This window comes from Oncorhynchus nerka, linkage group LG7 (genome assembly GCF_034236695.1).
Source record: "Oncorhynchus nerka isolate Pitt River linkage group LG7, Oner_Uvic_2.0, whole genome shotgun sequence".
NCBI classification, from domain to species: Eukaryota; Metazoa; Chordata; class Actinopteri; order Salmoniformes; family Salmonidae; genus Oncorhynchus; species Oncorhynchus nerka.
In genome coordinates, this window is record NC_088402.1 from 34,013,147 (window position 1) to 34,033,746 (window position 20,600).

General features: G+C 39.7%; 1 protein-coding gene across 1 annotated transcript; it reads right to left on the reverse strand.

Annotated features, from left to right (window-relative positions):
* Window positions 1-322: 322 nt before the first annotated feature.
* Window positions 323-16,106, reverse strand: LOC115131500 (LIX1-like protein). Its single transcript, XM_029663267.2, has 6 exons — window positions 15,575-16,106; window positions 14,281-14,444; window positions 11,196-11,336; window positions 10,918-11,013; window positions 7,485-7,562; window positions 323-4,292 (listed from the first exon to the last, which is right to left on the reverse strand). The coding sequence occupies exons 1-6, from the start codon at window positions 15,894-15,896 to the stop codon at window positions 4,038-4,040; spliced, it is 1,056 nt and encodes a 351-aa protein (XP_029519127.1). The 5' UTR covers window positions 15,897-16,106; the 3' UTR covers window positions 323-4,037.
* Between the last annotated feature and the right edge of the window lie 4,494 nt (window positions 16,107-20,600).

A 20,600-nucleotide genomic window follows, 5' to 3' on the forward strand; every position in this document is an offset into this window, starting at 1 on the left:
ACTCTATCCGTCAGCTGGGAGGCACAGTGCCTGAGCCACGGCTCCGCAGTAATAGCACCCCCACTGTGTCTGTGGGCTTCAACGATCCCTCCTCCCCCACATCCTCACCTTAGCTCTGTTAATGCAGGTCATCAGGGAAGAGGAAGAAAAGGACACTGGGACTTGAAGTAAGATAGTAGAAAGGCCCTTTGGAGTCTGTTTTAGTGGAAAAACAGACAGAGATTCTGGGTTCTTAGGAGAACTGACTTTTTCACGAAGAAGTGTGCTCCAGCAAACTACGCTTTTCTTTTAATTCTTTCATAAAGGATGACATTGGAATCAGTGAGGGTTGTTTTTGGCTGCTTTATTGCATTTTATGTATACAAATCTAAATAGAAACCTACATTGAGTAAAAAAGTAACAATTTAAAACTGGTCATATAAAATACATAAGGACTGTATAAAACAAAGTTTATATAGATCACATTTTGTACAAATGGATTTATGAATCATGCACAACTTGATAAGCGAGAAGGCAGGGTAATAACATGACTTGAACAGTTTATAAAAAGATTGCAACCTGTGTTAAAAGGAATAACACGCAAACATTAGTCCCAAGTTATATTAAGTGTCGCTAAAACATGTATTTACATGGTAATTACACAGACAGGTTTAGTGTAATAACAGTGTAGGTACACATTAACAATCTGGTTAAAAAAAAAGTTTTATAAAAGTATTGGATTTGCAAAAAAAATGAAATTGGAAACCATACTCTTACAACAATGTGAACAATATACCTGCCAATGTAATTAATTACCATGAAAGATTGGTTGTTTTAGCTACACTTTATATAGAAGTGGGACCCAAACATTAAACAACTACATTTTTTAACAATGTACGTGATTAATGGTGAGCAGACAACTGCCATAAAAACCATCTGTAACACAACATTACATACACTTAAAAGAAAAATACTAAAAATAAATGATTCACACAAATAAGCATGATGGGAGAATACACCTACCAGACACTTCATGAAATATGATTTCCAATAGCTAACACAAATACAGTCAGGTATCTACTTGCAGCCAAGTGTCAGCCTCCTCCTGGTAGAGGCAACCAGGGTTTTGGCTAAAATTACAAGTTCATGATGTTCAACGGCATCATGAACTTTACCAAGTACCAGGACGTTTTAGCCAAAAACACTTGGGCGCAAGTGGAGGATGACACTTGGTTGCAAATGGGTCTTCCAGCAAGACAATAACCCCAAGCACACATCAACATCCACAAAGAAATGGTTAATTGACCACAAAATCTACATTTTGCAAAGGCCATCTCAGTCTCCGGGCTTGAACCCCATGTGGTTTGAATTGAAGAAAGCAGTCCATAAGCCCTGACGGAGGATATAATGGTTCTGGAAAGATTCTGTATGGAGGAATGGTCTAAGATCCCTCCCAATATGTTCTCCAATCTTATAAAACAGTTTAGAAAGAGTCTCTGTGTCGTTATCCTTGCAAGTGGAGGGTGCTGGTGTTTTACCCCTATCTTTACATTTGTATTTTTTTATTACTGGTTACACTAAAGCTCTTTTTCTGAGCAATTATATTAGTATAAAGTAATCTAATTTCCCTTTTTTTTAACCATGAAATATAGCTTAGTATTTGTATTATTTATTTTATACTGTCTTTTTTTGCTCATCTTTTTTAAGGGTGCCAATAATAAATGGACCTGGCTGTGTGTTTTAACAAAAGGTTCACTTCTTTATTTAATTAGGACAAGCATACACTGGATTGCACTTCAATTGATATGGCTTTTGTTTGTAGAAACAGGTGCCAGGTCTATAGAACTTGAGAACCACGGGAAATGCCTTACCTTGGCTTGGTAGGAAAACGAAGAACACTAACCAATACTGTCAATGAAAGAAGAAGCAATGGAAATGCTATCCAAAACTAACGGGCATCTCGTCAATGTATTTTGCGCTGCTGTTGCTATTGGGATATCATTACATTCAGGAAAGTTAGGGCAAGTTAGCTAAATCTTTTTTTCTCTCTGCTCATTTTCTTTAAAAAAAACATACCATAGACAATTCCATCAAGAGACATATAGTAAGTAGGATACAATGTTAAACCCAAGAGGACATTGGGACTATGATACAACATTAGCGTGATGTTTGGTGCATTTTATTCGCATTCGTTATTTTTTTACTGTAGCTGTCAGTGTGATATTGCCATTGTGTTATGACATAGGCATTTACTGGTATTCAATGTGAACATGAATGGATTCTCTGTGTGTTCTGATCCCTAAATAAATGTGTTTTCTAAATGGGTCTATTTCAAGAGAATTTCAGAGTAGCAGATCGCATGACTGGATAACATTTCGTACCGGTATGGTAAAACCTCTGTGGAATTCCCCCAAAACAACATCAATTCAAAAGAATTGAAGAAGGATCCACTGTTATTTCATAATGGCTAAAAGATTAAGCCGAGTCCTGGACTAAAAACACTTTCCATGTAGCATTTATGATGGAGATTCTACATTGATAATGTTTTTTTGTCCATTGAATTTTTCTTTTCAGCGTATAGCTGCCAAAACGCTTTAATAAATGTTTTACCTTGAGAGTAACTTGTGGTTAGGGGGGGAAACTGCAATCCCATATATTACTTACGTTTGTGCACTGTGTTTGCTATGTTTTTGTGTTGCACACATTACTCACATTTAAACAGTTGTTAGCATCAATGCAGTGGTCAATCCGGATATCAGTATCGGCTAAATTACTTGCGTGCGTTTTAGTTAAAAATGGCTTAGTGACAGTAAATGATCCCGACTTAGAATGATAACGCTGAAAGTTTAGTCATTAAAAGCTGCAAGGCCAGAAAAAAACTGTTGGATAACTGACATTCGTGTAAACATTCTAGCAAGCAAAGCTAGGCAATTAGTTATTTTATGAGTGACATCAGTTTGAGTCGGAGGAGCGGTTCTTTCTTCGCAAATAAGGCTGGCTATCACTAATGATAGACTCTACAGATGTAGGATCTTAATTTGACCTATGCTGTCACAGCAAAATAATCCTGCAGCAACAGGATTTGAACGTTTTTAGTCCATAATGTTGCTTGAGCGGTGGTAAGGCTTTTACCTGGCCAAAAGTAGGCTTTGTGAAAAGTGAAATACTATATAACCGTGTGTTAGTGTGGGTTTTCAGTAAATTTATGTCAATTACAAAAGTTCATCTGCATTTCCTGTGGTGCAGGAAAATCCGCAGCAACAAAAGAGTGATCAAATTAAGATCCTACCTCTGTATATAAGATCTGTAATGTTTGAGCTATACATAAATGTTCAAATAACTTTCATAGTCCTTAATGAAGTGATGGATCATGCTTAAGCAACAGACATTGGTCTATTTTGGTGAGAAAGATCGTTCTGTGACAATATCCTTGTGATTATGTCCTGTACGATCATTAAAGGCAAGTGATGGGCTTTAACTTTACCCATGTGGTAGCGTTGTCTACCAGCATAGAAAGGGAATGAGAGGAATGATAACATTTCATTATTCCATGTGAATTTCACAAATCCAATAACATGGCAGCACAAAAGGACCTCAATGACTTCTTCTTATTTAATCCTGGTCCTAAAGATTTCGTTCTAAACTAGCACTAACATATCCGATTCAAATAATCAACTTATTGTCAAGACCTTCATAAACTGAATTAGGTGTATTAGTACTGGGCTGGAAAAAAACTGCTGAAAGATCTAAGAACACTCACTGTTTTATAATTGAAAGCTCCTAAATGGCTGCCTTGCAAGTCTCTATACAATCAATGGTTATTGGCCACTTTTCCTCATTCCATCTCTAAGGCCAGATTCCAAACTGACAAGCAACTTCCTTCCATCTGCCCTTGACTCCCAACTCGCAGATCTGATCGGGCTGAATATGTAAAAGCCATGTGGTGGAAGCTATGCAGAGTTACCCACACCTATGTAGACTTTTTGAGAACTGTGAGGGGGAAGTCAACGTGGGAAATGGAAGTGAATCAAGTTATGGGGTTGGAATCCAGCGTATACCTAGCAGGTTGAAGGCAGCGTGGCAGTGTTGGCTGCATCCAGTTGGCCAACAGCCAGCATCAGGATGTCCTTCTTTTCTTTATGAAAGCGAAGCTCCCGGCCGGCCAGCCTGGCCTCCTCAAGTTCTCGATCTGTTGCCGCCACCTCCTGGGCGATGGTGCCAGCCACGCCTTGCTCTCTGTTCACCCAATCAGCAGCCATTTGGGTACGCATGTCATCATCCAGCGCCCTATGGGAGTAGTGAGCCAGCACTTCCTGTTAGGGGAAAGCAAAATAAAAAAGTTGTTAGGCCGGAATGGACCTTATTGACGCCATGGCCATGATCGTTAGAAAATTCAGGCTAGCTGGGTAGGAAACAGAAATGCTCCATTAAATCACATTTTTCAACAGTACTGGTATCCTAGCAGTGCAGGTTTGATTGAGTTCCAGATTATGTTTAATGATGCTGAAATGCCTGGATTTGACACGATCTGGAACGACAAATGCGTGAGCTGCGTGGCCAGCAATAACATAATTTCAAATGAGGAATGTGAGACGTCTGGGTGAGCTAATTACTCCAGTGGCTCAGCCCCTCTCCTTAATCATTGAGATGAAAGGCATGAGGCCAGACCAAATAGAATACTTAAAATCAGTCAAGAGACACACAGGGCGAAAGCACTCCGTAACCCTAGAAAACACAATACAACTGAGTCGTATCTATCCCAATCGTGGAGTTGCTGGTTGCTCTTCCTCCTCTTTGACTTGTGATCAGAATGGCGTAAATTGGCAAAAGCCAGGTTTGAGGCACAATTTGACTATTCAGGTGAATTTATATTCATTTACTGAATTGGAAGTTGCCTGAATTGACCCCCATACTGCAAAAACGATGTCAGAAAGCTCCACTTTTTAGATGAGCAAACATGAAGGGTGGGGGATGAAAATTTAAAGGTGTGCATAGAGCCTGAATATTTTAATGTTTGAGATCAGATCAAGTCAAAGAAAAATGCTTTAAACTCTGGTAAAACATTTTTTTTTTACAAACTTGATCAAGGCTCATAGTCGATGCCTTAAAAGTCATTTATGTATGTAAGATGCATGAGATAATGAGGACTGAACACAAACATTTAGGTCACCCGACTCTGCCTGGAACAGAGTCACTTCATAGGTATTCATTCAGCCCACACAATGTGGTTTAGATAGGATGGAATGTCATGCTGAAGGAACCTAACTCAAGCCAGAGTGTAAACTCAGCCAATTATCTCCAGTGAGTTTCAGCCCCATTCTGTACTTAAGTTGAACTGAGATGTGGTGTACCATTTGAATTATAATTAAATACTATCACTGGCAGTCTGTAAGGATGAGGGATATGTTTTATTTTCCAAACTTGCTGGAATTAATGGAAACTGTCAGGCAAATGTTTTTCTCAAATAACTCTTTAGTTTGATCAGTTATTCTGTTGCTGAGAACAGAGAAGTTTGAGTTATGATGTAGCTATATTTCCCTTCCTTTACACCAGAAGGGTATACTACAAAGCAGGATCAATGAGTTAGCCAGCCAGTTTTGATAAACAAACAGAAATAACTATAGGTTCTCTGATTCATTACGAAAGCTAAACTTAATGTGTTTTTGTTTGTTGAGTCAATTACACCATACTCATTTCAAGTTCATCTTTCTAAACAATAAAAAACAAATCAGAGTTATCTGGCGAATTCATTGATCCTGCTTTGTAGTGTACATTTAGTAATTTAGCAGATGCTCTTATCAAGAGAGACTTACAGTAGTGAATGCGTACATTTTTCATACTTTTTCAAACTGGTCCCCTGTGGGAATCAAACCCACAACTCTGCTGTTGCAAGTGCCATGCTCTATCATCTGAGCCACATGGGACCCAGGTGTGTGTCCAAATATTTTTCTCTAAAGTGCCAGAAATAGAAACATATTCAAATTTGCTCACATACAGTTGAAGTCGGAAGTTTACATACACCTTAGCCAAATACATTTAAACTCACGTTTTTCACAATTCTTGACTTTTAATCCTAGTAAAACAACTGTCTTAGGTCACTTTATTTTAAGAATGTGAAATAATAATAATAGTAGAGAGAATTATTTATTTCAGCTTTGATTTCTTTCATCACATTCCCAGTGGGTCAGAAGTTTACATATACCGGTACTCAATTAGTATTTGGTAGCATTGCCTTTAAATAGTTTAACTTGGGTCAAATATTTTGGGTAGCCTTCCACAAGCTTCCCACAATAAGTTGGGTGCATTTTGGCCCATTCCTCCTGACAGAGTTGGAGTAAGAGTCAAGTTTGTAGGTCTCCTTGCTCGCACAAGCTTTTTCAGTTCTGCCCACGCATTTTCTAGAGGATTGAGGTCAGGGCTTTGTGATGGATACTCCAATACCTTGACTTTGTTGTCCTGAAGCCATTTTGCCACAACTTTGGAAGTATGCTTGGGGGCATTGTTCATTTGGAAGACCCATTTGTGACCAAGCTTTAACTTCTTGACTGATGTCTTGAGATGTTGCTTCAATATATCCACATAATTTCCCTCCCTCATGATGCCATCTATTTTATGAAGTGCACCAGTCCCTCCTGCAGCAAAACACCCCCACAACATGATGCTGCCACCCCTGTGCTTCACAGTTGGGATGGTGTTCTTCGGCTTGCAAGCCTCCCCCTTTTTCCTCCAAACATAATGATGGTCAAACAGTTCTATTTTTGTTTCATCAGACCAGAGGACATTTCTCCAAAAAGTACGATCTTTGTCCCCATGTGCAGTTGCAAACCGTAGTCTGGAGCCAAGGATCAACCAGACCTGTGGAGGTCTCAATTTTTTTTCTGAGTTCTTGGCTGATTTCTTTTGATTTTCCCAAGATGTCAAGCTTGACGGAAGGCCTTGAAATACATCCACAGGTATACCTCCAATTGACTCAAATGATGTCAATTAGCCTAACAGAAACTTCTAAAGCCATGACATCATTTTCTGGAATTTTCCAAGCTGTTTAAAGGCACAGTCAACTTCGTGTATGTAAACTTCTGACCCACTGGAATTGTGATACAGTGAATTATAAGTGAAATAATCTGTCTGTAAACAATTGTTGGAAAAATTACTTGTGTCATCCACAAAGTAGATGTCCTAACCGACTTGCCAAAACTATAGTTTGTTAACAAGAAATTTGTGGAGTGGTTGAAAAACAAGTTTTAATGACTCCAACCTTAGTGTATGTAAACTTCTGACTTCAACTGTACATACTTACTTACTTTTTACACATAACAGTCATAAGTCATTGCTTTCACACAAAATAAACCAAAAACATTTGAACAAAACAGAAAACCAATTGTTTGAAATACATACAAAAAATACTGATACTGTCTTATTTAACACCAGGACAAATACCAACTGAAACAGGCCTATGAAATAAAGTGATACCAATAATCAGTACTATTATCCAAATGAGATCTTACTTGACGGGAGCATTGTCTCTCTCTCATGGCCTTCAGGCTACCATTCCAGTGCAGCAGCTGAAAGACTGTCATCAATTCCTGAAAGAAGAAAACAGTTCAGCGTCGACAAGCAGCATTGTTGTGTGTGGCTGCGCCACATGGAAAGCACTGTTTGGCACTGAGCACAATTTCAAGTTTGATTATTATCACAAGGCTATGAGTTTTTAATGCCAAAGTCACAAGATTCAATGATTTAAGGCTGGTAATGGGAGCTAAGAGGTGGCTGGGGCGGCAGGTGGCCTAGTGGTTAGAGCGTTGGGCCAGTAACCGAAAGGTTGCTGGATTGAATCCCCTAGCTGACAAGGTAAAACTCTGGAGTACTGCCCCTGAACAAGTTAGTTAACCCACTGTTCCCTGGTAGGCTGTCATTGTAAATAAGAATTTGTTCTTAACTGACTTGCCTAGTTAAATAAAGGTTACATTTAAAAAAAGAGGGAGACGGTCAATAAGTAGCAATCATTTGTTTGCATGTGTAGAACCCTAAATCATAAGCTGTGGTTTGGAAAAGACCAATCCCTGCATTCGATTCAGTGGATTTGGATGACAAACAATGAAAAGACTGGAGGCCAGCAATTCTGTCCAGATTTGTTTGCCAGACCAACATGCTCTTAGGAAATTCCAGGAACCACAGAGTCCAATACATGGTTTTGCTCCAATTTTCTTCTGCACGATGGTCCTCACACTCATTCATGTAGTGGGTCTCATTATCTAGTCCTTGACATCTACAGCCATCTCTAGTCCTCCACATTCCTGATAAGTGCACTTTGAATAAGTCAAATCTCTGTTTTAAGTGTGTAAAATACTAATTGAATTGATGTACATGGACATTATTTCAATTGCTCCTGAAACTGGCATGCTCTGCTTTAGTTCATGCTGTCATGAGTCTCAAACCGTTGCATTTATCAGGTTCAACGGCGTACTTTTCCCCCATTCAACCTGGGAAACCAGAGTGGTAAGTCATAAAGCAGAGGAGAGGAAACCAGCCAACTTTAATAAACACTCAGAAATAACTCCTGGTTTTCTTGATCATAAATTAAGCTATAGTTTAGGGCTGATCAGTAAACGTTTATATTTTTTCATGAACTGGAGTTACAAAGCTAAATGACAATAATCGGCTTTGTGTAATTACCAGTAGTTTTGGCACCACTAGCCATGTCTATGTTAACATGTATGCATCTCCCTTGTTTATAGTTCTGTAGAAACCATAATATAATTTCACATTCTCCAACCAATTCCATGTGTTTTTTGTATCTGTGTGGGCAAAGAATAGCCAGTATTTGGATTCCTCATCTCCATCTCCTCCAGTGGCGTGTATTCATGGATGCCAAGGGAAGCCATGTTTCCCCCAAAAATGTACCAAGAAAAATATTTTTTTAAATAACATAAAATAATGTATCTTTCGTCTCTCTGTGTGTTTGGAATTTTCCTTCTATTACATCTGCTAACCATGTGTATGTTACCAATACAATTTGATTTGAGAGGCGGAAAGTATCTCACTGGAGAAAGCATCCGAGCGAGCAAAACAGCGCCCCTCTGTCTCTGTATGAGTAACCCATCTATCTGATGCCGTCTGGTCAAAAAGAGTATGATATTGTTGCCTCCGGTAACATTGAATGCAAGGGAAGCCAGCAAGCAATTGGCCTCTCTTAATAAAAAAGTATACAATAATAGCCAATCAGAGTTGAGCTAAACTGAATGAGCTCAACTGTGAATGGTCCTGGCACACTAAAAAAAAGTCTCAAGGGAAGACAGTTTGCATTTGGCTTCACATCACATCAAAAGCCAAATGTCATTGACAGACAAAAACTTGAATTGTTGCATCTCGTTGTGTTGTTGTCCTCTGGTGGCTAGCTAGCTAGCAAACATGTTCCTAAATTAGCCATGGATGGAGATAGGGATTTGGAGATGTGGTTTTTCTTAATTCAACGTACTGGCCAAAGATTATAACGGTGATTCTGATCAAACCATAAATTCATACATTGTGTCCCTGGCCTGAGTGGATGGAAGCTCAATATGTAGCTAGATGTAGTAGGCAAAAAAAAAAAATCCATTATTTTACCAGGTAAGTTGACTGAGAACACATTCTCATTTGCAGCACCGACCTGGGGAATAGTTACAGGGGAGAGGAGGGGGATGAATAAGCTAATTGTAAACTGGGGATTATTAGTTGACCGTGATGGTTTGAGGGCCAGATTGGGAATTTAGCCAGAACACCAGGGTTAACACCACTACTCTTACGATAAGTGCCATGGGATCTTTAATGACCTCAGAGAGTCAGGACACCCGTTTAACATCCCATCCAAAAGTGTCAATCACTGCCCTGGGGCATTGGGATATTTTTATTTTTAGACCAGAGGAAAGAGTGCCTCCTACTGGCCCTCCAACACCACTTCCAGCAGCATCTGGTCTCCCATCCAGGAACTGACCAGGACCAACCCTGCTTAGCTTTAGAAGCAAGCCAGCAGTGGTATGCAGGGTGGTATGCTGCTGGCATGTTAACTAGCTAGCTCATCGTTACCCATGAAAGGAAGTTAGACTAGCAAGCAAGCACCTTATCCAGGTAGCCTAGGACAACAAAAACTAAAAGCGTATGTATCTGTATGACAGATTCATAGACCATTTCATCAAAATGAAAGAAAGGAGGATAGCTTTGGCGTTTCTCTACAAGTAGGGTGAGCCAACATGTTTTTTTCTACTTACGCACATGCACACACAGAAATCAGTACCATGGACAGGCACATGAAATTTATGTTGATAGGGCTAAATCGATTTCGGTATATTTTAGTTGTCACTGTGTTAGGCTAAGCATAGGTGATTTGATGATGTTGAAATGTTGAAGTTGGAATGGAGCTGGAATAGTGGATGCAGCGACTTATGGTAAGTCTCCGGTGTTCTAAATCAATAGTTGTTTAGTAGTCTGGAAATGTCAGAAACATTAAATGTGCTTGACCATGCTGTAGGTCTTGTAACGGTTTGTTACATGCAATATGCTTTGTGGAATCCACCAGACAGATGTTGCTCTCTGGTTTTGTGATGAAACAAAGGGGTGGTTGAATTTATTCAGCCACTGTGTCTTCTTATTGTCTTGGCCTTAGGTCTATGTATCACGGTGTCAAGCCGTACAGGTTATAGAGAAAACAGCCTAATTATCACAACACAAAGGTTGTAATATGTTTTTTTTTTTTTCATGGCTTGGCTTCCAGAGTGATTTTACCCATAAACCGCTACTGATCTCCTAATTTCCTACATCCTGACCAACCACCATAGTGCCACCAACATTCCTAAACTGGCCTCATATACAGTCCAACCTTTTCCTTTTCTTACATTTCATTTGCCGTATCATCCACTGTATCATCACAAGTAACCAAACTTTGCGCTGATCCATCCTATTTACCTGAAACTCCAACATTGACTTTCCTTTGTTGGACTCCAGCATGAAGCGAAATGCCCCGATTCCTGTGCTGGGGTTGTCTGCCTCTTCTCTGTTTCCCTGTAAAATACAAGTAGAGTCCAATCATCCAGTCTTTTTCTCCTTAAGAGCCCAATCAGATTAAGATCTTACCCTCATAAGGACATGACCTTTTAATAGGAGCTGCAGTATGGATTATATTAAAGACCTGTGCGCACTGTTTCTGTCAGTGTACATTGAAAAATACATTAAATGCCACTCACATTAAAGGAGGCCAGCGCCTCACATACACTCTTCTCAATGAAGTCATCTGTGATGCGGCGGGAAGGATGCTCGTTGAAAACCGAGTTCATCAGCGCGATCTTGGCAGCACTACGTCTTGCTTCAGCCTTGGTTGGACAAAACTGCCGAAAGTAAAGCATAAAACATATTTAGTACTTTTCTGAATGTTTCCAAGTCCCCCAAAATATATGTTGCCTTTGGCATAAATTGTAACATTATGACACTGTGATTCATGCAATATCATAATATGGGTGAGTGAAATTATTGTATTGGACTTCTGGAAGTCATATATATTTCATTTTAATAATGACCTTTTTCTTGAAAGATTAAGCACTTGAAATGTATGTTAATCTTGTTTCATGTATGTTTCAGAATGATGTCTAGGTAATATCGATGCTTCCACTTCATTGCTATTATTTCAAAGAAAGAAAGAAAGAGAGTTAGGAAGGATAGAGGCAAGGGAGGCCCTGTGCAAATGGGAGGAGGGGGAGAATGTGGGGAGGGGTGTCACGGCTCCTTCTAAACTCAATATTTGGCTCTAATTACAACCAGATGAGCCACCATATGAGTTTCCAACCACAGTATGCATTGTAGCCAGCCAATTGGAGGAGAGGAAGAAATGGCAAAACATTTAATCCTCCCATGGAACATTCTGGTATGCTCAATGCTTAAGTTCTAGGATGATTTAGAATTGAAAATAACATTTGAAAAAAAATATGTACATTAAAGCAGTCATTGCTATTTCAATAATACTGGTGGATTATTTAACAGATAGGAACACAGCTCATACTGTATGTAATTATGTATACATTCATGGATGAGATCAACAGGTAAATCCAGGTCAAATCTATGATGCCTTATTGATGTGACTTTTTAAATCCACTTCAAATCAGTTTAGATGAAGGGGAGGAGACAGGATAAAGAATCATTTGTAAGCCTTGAGAAATTTGAGACATGGATTGTGTATCTGTACCATTCAGCGGGTGAATGGGCAAGACCAAATATTTAAGTGCCTTTGAACCGGTATGGTAGTAGGTGCCAGCACACCGGTTTGAGTGTGTCAAGAACTGCAACAGTGCTGTTTTTTTTTACACTCAACAGTTTCACGTGTGTATCAAGAATGGTCCATCACCCAAAGGACATCCAGCCAACTTGACACAACTGTGGTAAGCATTGGAGTCAACATGGACCAGCATCCCTGTGGAATGCTTGACACCTTGTAAAGTCCATGCCCCGATGATTTGAGGTTGTTCTGAGGGTAAAAAGGGGTGCAACTCAATATAAGGACTCCTAATGTGTGTTCCTAATGTTTTGTACACTCAGTGTATATAACAACATTTACACACACTTCAACAGTTCTGGTCAAGTTATAAACTATGTAAAACATGCTACTATGCCACTTCACTTCATTAGATACTTAAGACAGATTTATCAAGACATTTGTTTAAAGACATGCTCTGGAACTTTGGCGACTACTAAGTATTCTTTTAAACCTCCCGCTTTGGGCTGGATATAGTCTCACTTTGCCATACCTTCCAAAATCACGTCGTTGTCATGCCTCCCTTGGATGTCTGGAGAATTTTGTATTGCAAAAACAGTTTGAATGGTCTGCAGGCTCCCTGCGGCAAGATTTTGATTGGATGTTACATTTCAAGAATCCTCCCCTCACATGCCCGTTGGTGCTACCTGTTATGTTTGTCACGGTTTTCAGACCGGAAAGGGAACATTTTGCGGAGAGTTATTGCAAACTAGCATATGGAACATTACAGAAAATGGAAGACAAACTAGGGGAAAACTGAATTCTGTTTTGCCAGAAGTGTGCTCTATACACAAAATCGAGTTTGAATCTGCGATTTCCCAGCCATCCTCACCCATTGTTGCACCTACGACACTAATCTAGTGAGCACTACTGGAGCTCCACCCAAGCAAGGCATTTCATTGGTTTGACGTGTTGCGAGCATACACTCATTGGTACACTGGGTTCTAAACCCCGATTTAGCTATTTTTCTGCCATGAAAGCGACAGTTTTTCTGGGAGCTGTGCTGCACCCTTTTCCCCCACGTGGGCCAGCCCACTAACAATTTAAGTTCAACCAATGAGCTCCAGCCCCTCGTCAATTGAGTGACAGCTAGCAAGTGGTACATCCATGCACACACAGCAGAGCGAGAGCAATGACGTTTTGCACATATGTGACATAGCACACAATTTTAGGGGACCACTTTTGACTCATGAGTGCTCCCTTTAACTACTGGCTAAAAAGTATACAATAGTACTGGCGAATCTAACACATTCTTGAAGTATTCAGATAAACAACAGAACAGTGTGAGGAGAAAGTTCCAGAAACATCCGGGTCATGTTCATTAGGCAACAAACAGAAGAAAATGGACTGAAACTGGGAGGGACTACCTGTACCTCTCCGATAAGAAACTCACATTTCTGTGATTCACAGGAATCACATACACATACTAGAAACGTATGAACTCACTGTACGGTAAGTGTTTTTTGACTCCAACAGAATATGGGTGCACAGTCAGCAGTTGGTAAACAAAGACACTGCATAAACATTGTTTTCAATTGCACGTTTTGCTACAGGGTGCCCCCATAAACATGACCCAGGCCTAATTAGTCGCTTGCTCTCCCTTGACATTTCTCAAGACAGTTCAGAAGAGGCTCCCAGTGATTGACATTTGATCTGAAAATCCAGGGCCAATGTACTCAGGAAGATCAAGACAGATTGTCAGAATTGATTTAGGTAGAAGCATTTGTGCATGAGTAGAGTTGTACCAATGTACTCAGGAAGATCAAGACAGATTGGCAGAATAGATTTAGGTAGAAGCATTTGTGCATGAGTAGAGTTGTACAGACGGATAAATCCCTAAGGTTATGGCCACATAGGGAATTTCATTCATACAGTTACACCAACACAATTTTAAACCATTATACTGTAGTAGTAATAATAAGTACACTTTTCAAGCACTTTCACTAACTCAGAGATACTATACAGGGGTGCCTTCCACCCGAGGAGCGTTTTAGTGCCCACAACTTTATTGAGACAGGTTAGCTCACCTGGAAACTCCCAAAGCAGCTTCCCCCTGGGAGACTGACGTAGCAAACATAGGGTGGGTTGTTTGATGGGACCATCTCGTACACCACCAGCGCCCCATTCCTGAGGTCTGCCCCTCTTGACTGCTTCATCTGCCAGAACTCTTGCAAGGCTTCCACCACGTTCACTGGAGGAGACATAAAATGACACAGTTTAACATTAGACTGCATGGAGTCATAAAGGTGGACTCAGCGATATGACGTAGATGCAGAAAGTAAACGGCATACTGGGTCAATTTCCGCAACAACTAAGAGCATTGAAGCGCAAGGCTCAACTTGCTGTTTTGGTCCCATGGCTACCATGCTGTGACAGCGTGAAGCGAACATGTGCACTTGCACAGATACTGTGTGTGAGTCTTGCATCTCGCTCATCTCAATAGCTCAAGTTAGAATTGCTGAGTCTACCTTTAAATATGGTCCGGTGGACTCATTTGGTATTCAGGTTTGAAAGAATAAAAGTGACACAGTGGAATATTGTGTATGAGTAAGGATTAAAACTTGGAACACTGCTTTCGCACATATTTGGAGATATAATATAAACCGGATGTTTTTGGATAAGTCAACAACAAGGAACAACCCACTGAACTGACTGAAGCTGTCCGAATTTCATTATATTTAATTAGCCAGGCAAGTCAGTTAAGAACAAATTCTTATTTACAATGATGGCCTAACCAAAAGTCCACATAGACTCAACATGATTAAGGAGTACATAACATCATCATACTTCTGTAAATGAATAATTGAATAGGCCTACCCACATTTCATTTATTGGGTTTTTGGATGATAGTATAACATATAGGCTAGGCCTACTCTAAAACATTAGCGGTGACTTTATTTATTTATTTATTATTTCACCTTTATTTAACCAGGTAGGCAAGTTGAGAACAAGTTCTCATTTACAATTGCGACCTGGCCAAGATGAAGACTTGAAGATAAAGACTTGAAGTCCCACATTTCGAATGGAGTGCCCAAGTGCTACGTAAAATGAGCACGCAACAGTATCCTGTAGTGAACTGCATCCTGTAGTCATTAGCCTAGATATGACAAAATATTGGCGATCATAAACTCGGTATGTTCATGTAGCCTACTGTTATCAACTGGATGTGCAGTTTTGGTGACACTATGTATGTTGCACATGCACTACTACACTATTCAATCCCCTTTGTCAGTTTAATCACAGTTACGGTGAGTTACATTTGAACCACGGCCAGGGAAAGTCGGAGGACCAAAATTCTGCGACTAATCTGTTCCAGGTTACCTCTGCCATAGCCCTGCGTATGTTTAGCAAAGCTCCGAACAACAGCCTCCACCGCCTCCTTCAAGACCGCCGGGTTCCCTGGATTACATAGACCGAATCCAGCCACCCCTGTTCCGAGACCCGCACTCCCAATAGTGCCGTGAAGACTGTGGAGTTGAAGCGGCGGAGGTGGCCCGGAGGAAGCACATAGGGAGGCCGGGGGAGGCAGCAGAGGTGCGGTTGGAACTGTAACCCCGGGCCGGAGAGAGGAGCGTAGGGTCCCAGTCGATCCAGCTCCAAATCTTATCCCTGGTTGAAGTCGCTGAGGGCGGATAGATTCCATTGTTGAAGCGTAAACGTCAACAGTAGGGGGAATACCAATAGAGGAAATTCGTGATGAAAATACTGGTTTCCTCGCTGATAATGTAATGGAAAATTACAAAAAACGAAACTAAAAAGATAGTGATAAATAAAAAGTGTTTTCCTCACGGAGAAAAATGTATTCTGCCAATCCCGTTAGTCTTTGTGAGGATTAGGCTGCTTGGCTGTCAATCTTGGGGTAGGGGCGGAGAAATCAGAGACGTGGAAAAGGGGAGCTGTGAATAGGCCATTTTCTTGAACCAGCAATGCAGGAGGGGGAAAATAATTATGTTGAAAATACACGCTCTACAAGATATTATTAGGGTAGTGTAACTTACATTGTAATACTTTGGAAAAATAGTAGCTACTGAAATAATTATTCAAACGTTTTAGGGGTAAAGATATGTGTTAAATGACAGTGACAACACAGTGATAGATAACTTTAAATTATACTACTTTTTAACCATTTATGCAACGCACACTATCCATCCACCCATACCACCAACCACACACATCCATTCACTTCATCATCCATCCATCTTTCTAACTTGTCATCTAACTTCACTATCGCTGGTCTAGATCAGCTGGACATCTAACTAAAACACAGACCCTAAACCAACACATCTAACTTCATAGTGTGGATTTTGATCTACACCAACTAACCACTCCCTAAATAAAGATCCAGACCAGCTAGAGCTAGACTGACCAATTACTAACTAGACTACAGATGTAGTATCTTAGTTTGATCACTCTTTTGTTGCTGAAAATGTTCATACAAAGCAGGAAATGCAAACTTGTAGTGTATTTGAGTTTTAGAAAGGCTTTTAAAGTCTCTAATTTCCACTTAAAACTGGATTTGCTCTACCAAAAAATGGATAAACTCCTTAAAATCACCAATGTCCTGGTTGCTAAAACTCTAATAGTTTGCCTAATTTCAGTTTATGTTACAGAATTAGCCAGAATAGTGTAAATAATCATTGTACCATCCAAACCGCGGTGTAATATATTTTCCATAACCAAAAATATTGTTGTTTCAGCTGTTTGAAGCTGGTGTACAAAACCGAAAGTAAAAGAAGCAAAAACAATGTTTAAGAACAGGAAGGGAAAAAAGCACACATAGAACATATCTACAATCTTTTAGACTTGCTTTCAAGTAGAACAATAGCTCTATAACTCACATTTCTATGTGAATTTGATCAGGTCACCCAAAAAGTGACATATTGTCACTTACATTTTTTCCCATTAATTATAATCCACATAATAATTCACATTTCCTGTTCCTGCAGAATTATTTTCCTACTGTAGCAAACTGGCTTAAATTAAGATCCTACATCTGTATAGACCTAGACCAACTAGATTGTAGATCTAAACCAGTTATACCAACTAGACATCTAACTAGACTATAGATCTAAGATGACTAACAACTAAAGCAAGCACACATTTTCTTCAGGGACCTTCACATTTTCCAGTCTGTAGGCTACCAAACTGTAATTTAAAACCGAAAGGGAACAACCATTTTTCTTCCAAGTAGTTGAAATATTACCACTTGTAGAACATAATTATTTAAAATGGCCCAGTTTATAGCCCAATGAGTTAATCTGGCCCTGCTAGAATCCATAATTTTAATTCTGGGTTTTAATGATTTAATTCTCTGTCACGAGATACTACCCACCTATCCACCTGACCTTACAATGACTCTCACCTGCCAACAGCAGCACCTGCCCCATACGCTGTCCCACAACCAATGAAGGACAGAAGTGATTAGAAGTGAGTTAAAAGTGAGAAAAGTGAACAAGGAATTCCTTGAGTCCCTGACTCAGTTTTTCAGCTTCTGTCAGCAACGTGGTCTCAGGGCAATTCATATTATTCTGTATGTAAATCTGTGGGACTCAACATAATATGATATACATTGCTTTAGGTTACATTGTGAATGGAATAGCAATTGTACAATATACAAATTGGATGATGTACCATATCATAGATATTGGAGGACGTATGTATTATACATCTTAAGTTTAGAATAAGGGTTAGTGGAAGGGTTAGGTAAAATGCTACCGTTGTCCCCGACATGACTCAAACGTGCAACTTTTGACGGTTAGACGGTTGCGCATTATGCCCACCCATCTTCTTCCACTTTCGTTTCTGTCTAAATTAACTAGACCATTAGTTGGCATCATGGTAGCCTAGTGGTTATAGCGTTGGGCCAGTAACCGAAAGGTTGCTGGATTTAATCCCCAAGCTGACAAGGTGAAAATCTCTCATTCTGCACCTGAGCGAGGCAGTTAACCCACTGTTCTCCAGGCATCGAAGATGTGGATGTTGATTAAGACACATTTCAGTTGAAGGCATTCAGCTGTACAACTGGGGTGGCAGGTAGCCTAGTGGTTAGAGTGTTGGGCCAGTAACCAAAAGGTTGCTGGATCAAATCCCTGAGCTGGCAAGGTAAAAATCTGTTGTTCTGCCCCTGTTCTCTGTTAGGCTGTCATTGTAAATAAGAATTTGTTCTTAACTAACTTACCTAGTTAAATAAAATAAAAAAAACTGACTAGGTATCCCCCTTTCCCTTATATATTGGAGGTGCCCAGAAATACCTATAGTATGGCTCTGAGGCCAGGCAGCTGTCAGGCAGTGCCCTCTGCTGCATTGCACCAGCAGAGGGCACTGTTCCCCCCAAATGTTCCTCCTATGCTGCTGCTAGCAGATTCCAACCAAAGCCCGAACCCCTGCCACATGCTCTCAGTCAGGGACTTTCCAAGGTCATTTGAATCTGTGCTTGTGGCTGTTATGTCACACCAAACTGGTGTCACTTTACTTAAGCTGGCAATGTATACTCAGTAAGGTCACATGACACAGTTGACTCCCATCCCACATTCACTATAGTGTGCCTTGAGATATGTGACACAAAGCTTTATGAATGGCATTATAGCCTCCTAAGTAGAATGTTAAAGTAGAACTGTTATATCACATTACATTATTGTGTGGCCTGTGTTGACATAAGAGCACATGACAACAAATGTACCTGTCATCTCTAATGCCCATTATAAATGCATTTATAACGGCGTTTATAATGTCTTATGACATTGTTCTAAATTTGTATGACTTCCTATGACAATGTTATAATGTCTTACATAGCAGTTATAAAGGCTTGTATGCTTGAATGCATACATAAGGGTGGCTACAGTAAAGTGCTACCATATAGCCTATTCGAAAAATGTATTTCCCAGGATACTCATCATTGCTCCCTATGTTGATTGACCCTACTCTCCTCACCTGATGTATTACCTAGTGTGATAAGGCACTGGGGTTGCATTGACCTGGTGAATGTGTTGTGTATCAGCTCAAACTCAAGATTCAATGTTTGTAGCTAATTTTGGTTTATTTTATTAATATATTCATTAATCCATCAGGGTTAATATTCCTAGATTCATAGCCCACTCGAACATACAATAGCATGCAATACAATACAATATACGATTCAATACAATACACAAACATAAGAGGAGACATTTAAATAAATATATTGGCCATATAACACACCCCCTTGGGCCTTATTGCTTAACTATAGTATAGTATACTGAAAAATAATAAATGCGAACGAAAAATACATTGAAAGTGAAATATCTTTAAAGGGGAAATCTGTGACTGGTACATCTATTTTTGGATGTTATGATATATAGTCATTGATTATTGAGAAATATATACAGTGCCTTGCAAAAGTATTCAGACCCCTTGGATTTCTTCACATTTTGTTGTGTTACAAAGTGGGATTAAAATGGATTTAATTGTATTTTTTTGTGAACAATCTATTGAAAATGCTCCGTAATGTTAAAGTGGAAGAACATTTTATATTGTTTTTAAGATTAATAAAAATTGTAATAACTAAAATATAGTCATTGCATAAGTATTCAGCCCCTTTGTTTAGGCAAGCCTAAATTAGTTCAGGAGTCAAATTTGGCTTAACAAATCACATAAAGAATTACATGGACTAACTCTGTAATAGGGGTTGGCATGATTTTTTAATGACTAACCCTTCCTCTGTTCCCCATACATTCAACATCTGCAAGGTCCCTCAGTCAAGCACTGAATTTCAACCACAGATTCTACTACAAAGACCACAGAACTTTTCGAAAGCCTCATAAAAAAAGGGTAGGGATTGTTAGATGGGTAACAACACATCAGACGTTGAATCAGACATTGAATGATGTAGTTCATAATTATAATGTGCATTATGTATTAAACCACCCAGACACCTCAAAGATGTAGTCCTCTTTCTGAACTGAGCTACAGGACAGGAATGAAACTGCTCATGGCTGTTACGATGAGGCCATCGGTGATTTTAAAACAGCTACAGAGTTCAATGGCTGTGATGGGAGATAACTGAGGATGAATCAACAACATTGTAGTGACTCCACAATAATGACCTAAATTACAGAGAGAAAATAAGGACACAAATGTCTTGTATGCAACAAGGCACAAAAGTAATAGTGCAAATGAATACACTTTTTGGCCTAAATGCAAAGCCCTATGTTGGGGCAAATCCAACACAACACATAACTGAGTAACTAAGTATGGTGGTGGCTGCATCATAGTATGGGTATGCTTGATACTGGGGAGTTTTTCAGGATAAAAAGAAACAGGATAGGGCTAAGCACAGGCTGAGTCCTAGAGCAAAACCTGCTTCAGTCTA

Bases quoted from the DNA above. Each gene is read 5' to 3' on its own strand.
- LOC115131500 (XM_029663267.2), bottom strand. From the start codon at position 15,896: ATGGAATCTATCCGCCCTCAGCGACTTCAACCAGGGATAAGATTTGGA. The intron at 11,337-14,280 runs GTGAGCTAACCT...TACTTTCGGCAG, and splicing joins GCTGCTTTGGGAGTTTCCAG to TTTTGTCCAACCAAGGCTGA. The intron at 4,293-7,484 runs GTAAGATCTCAT...TTCCCCTAACAG, and splicing joins AGAGACAATGCTCCCGTCAA to GAAGTGCTGGCTCACTACTC.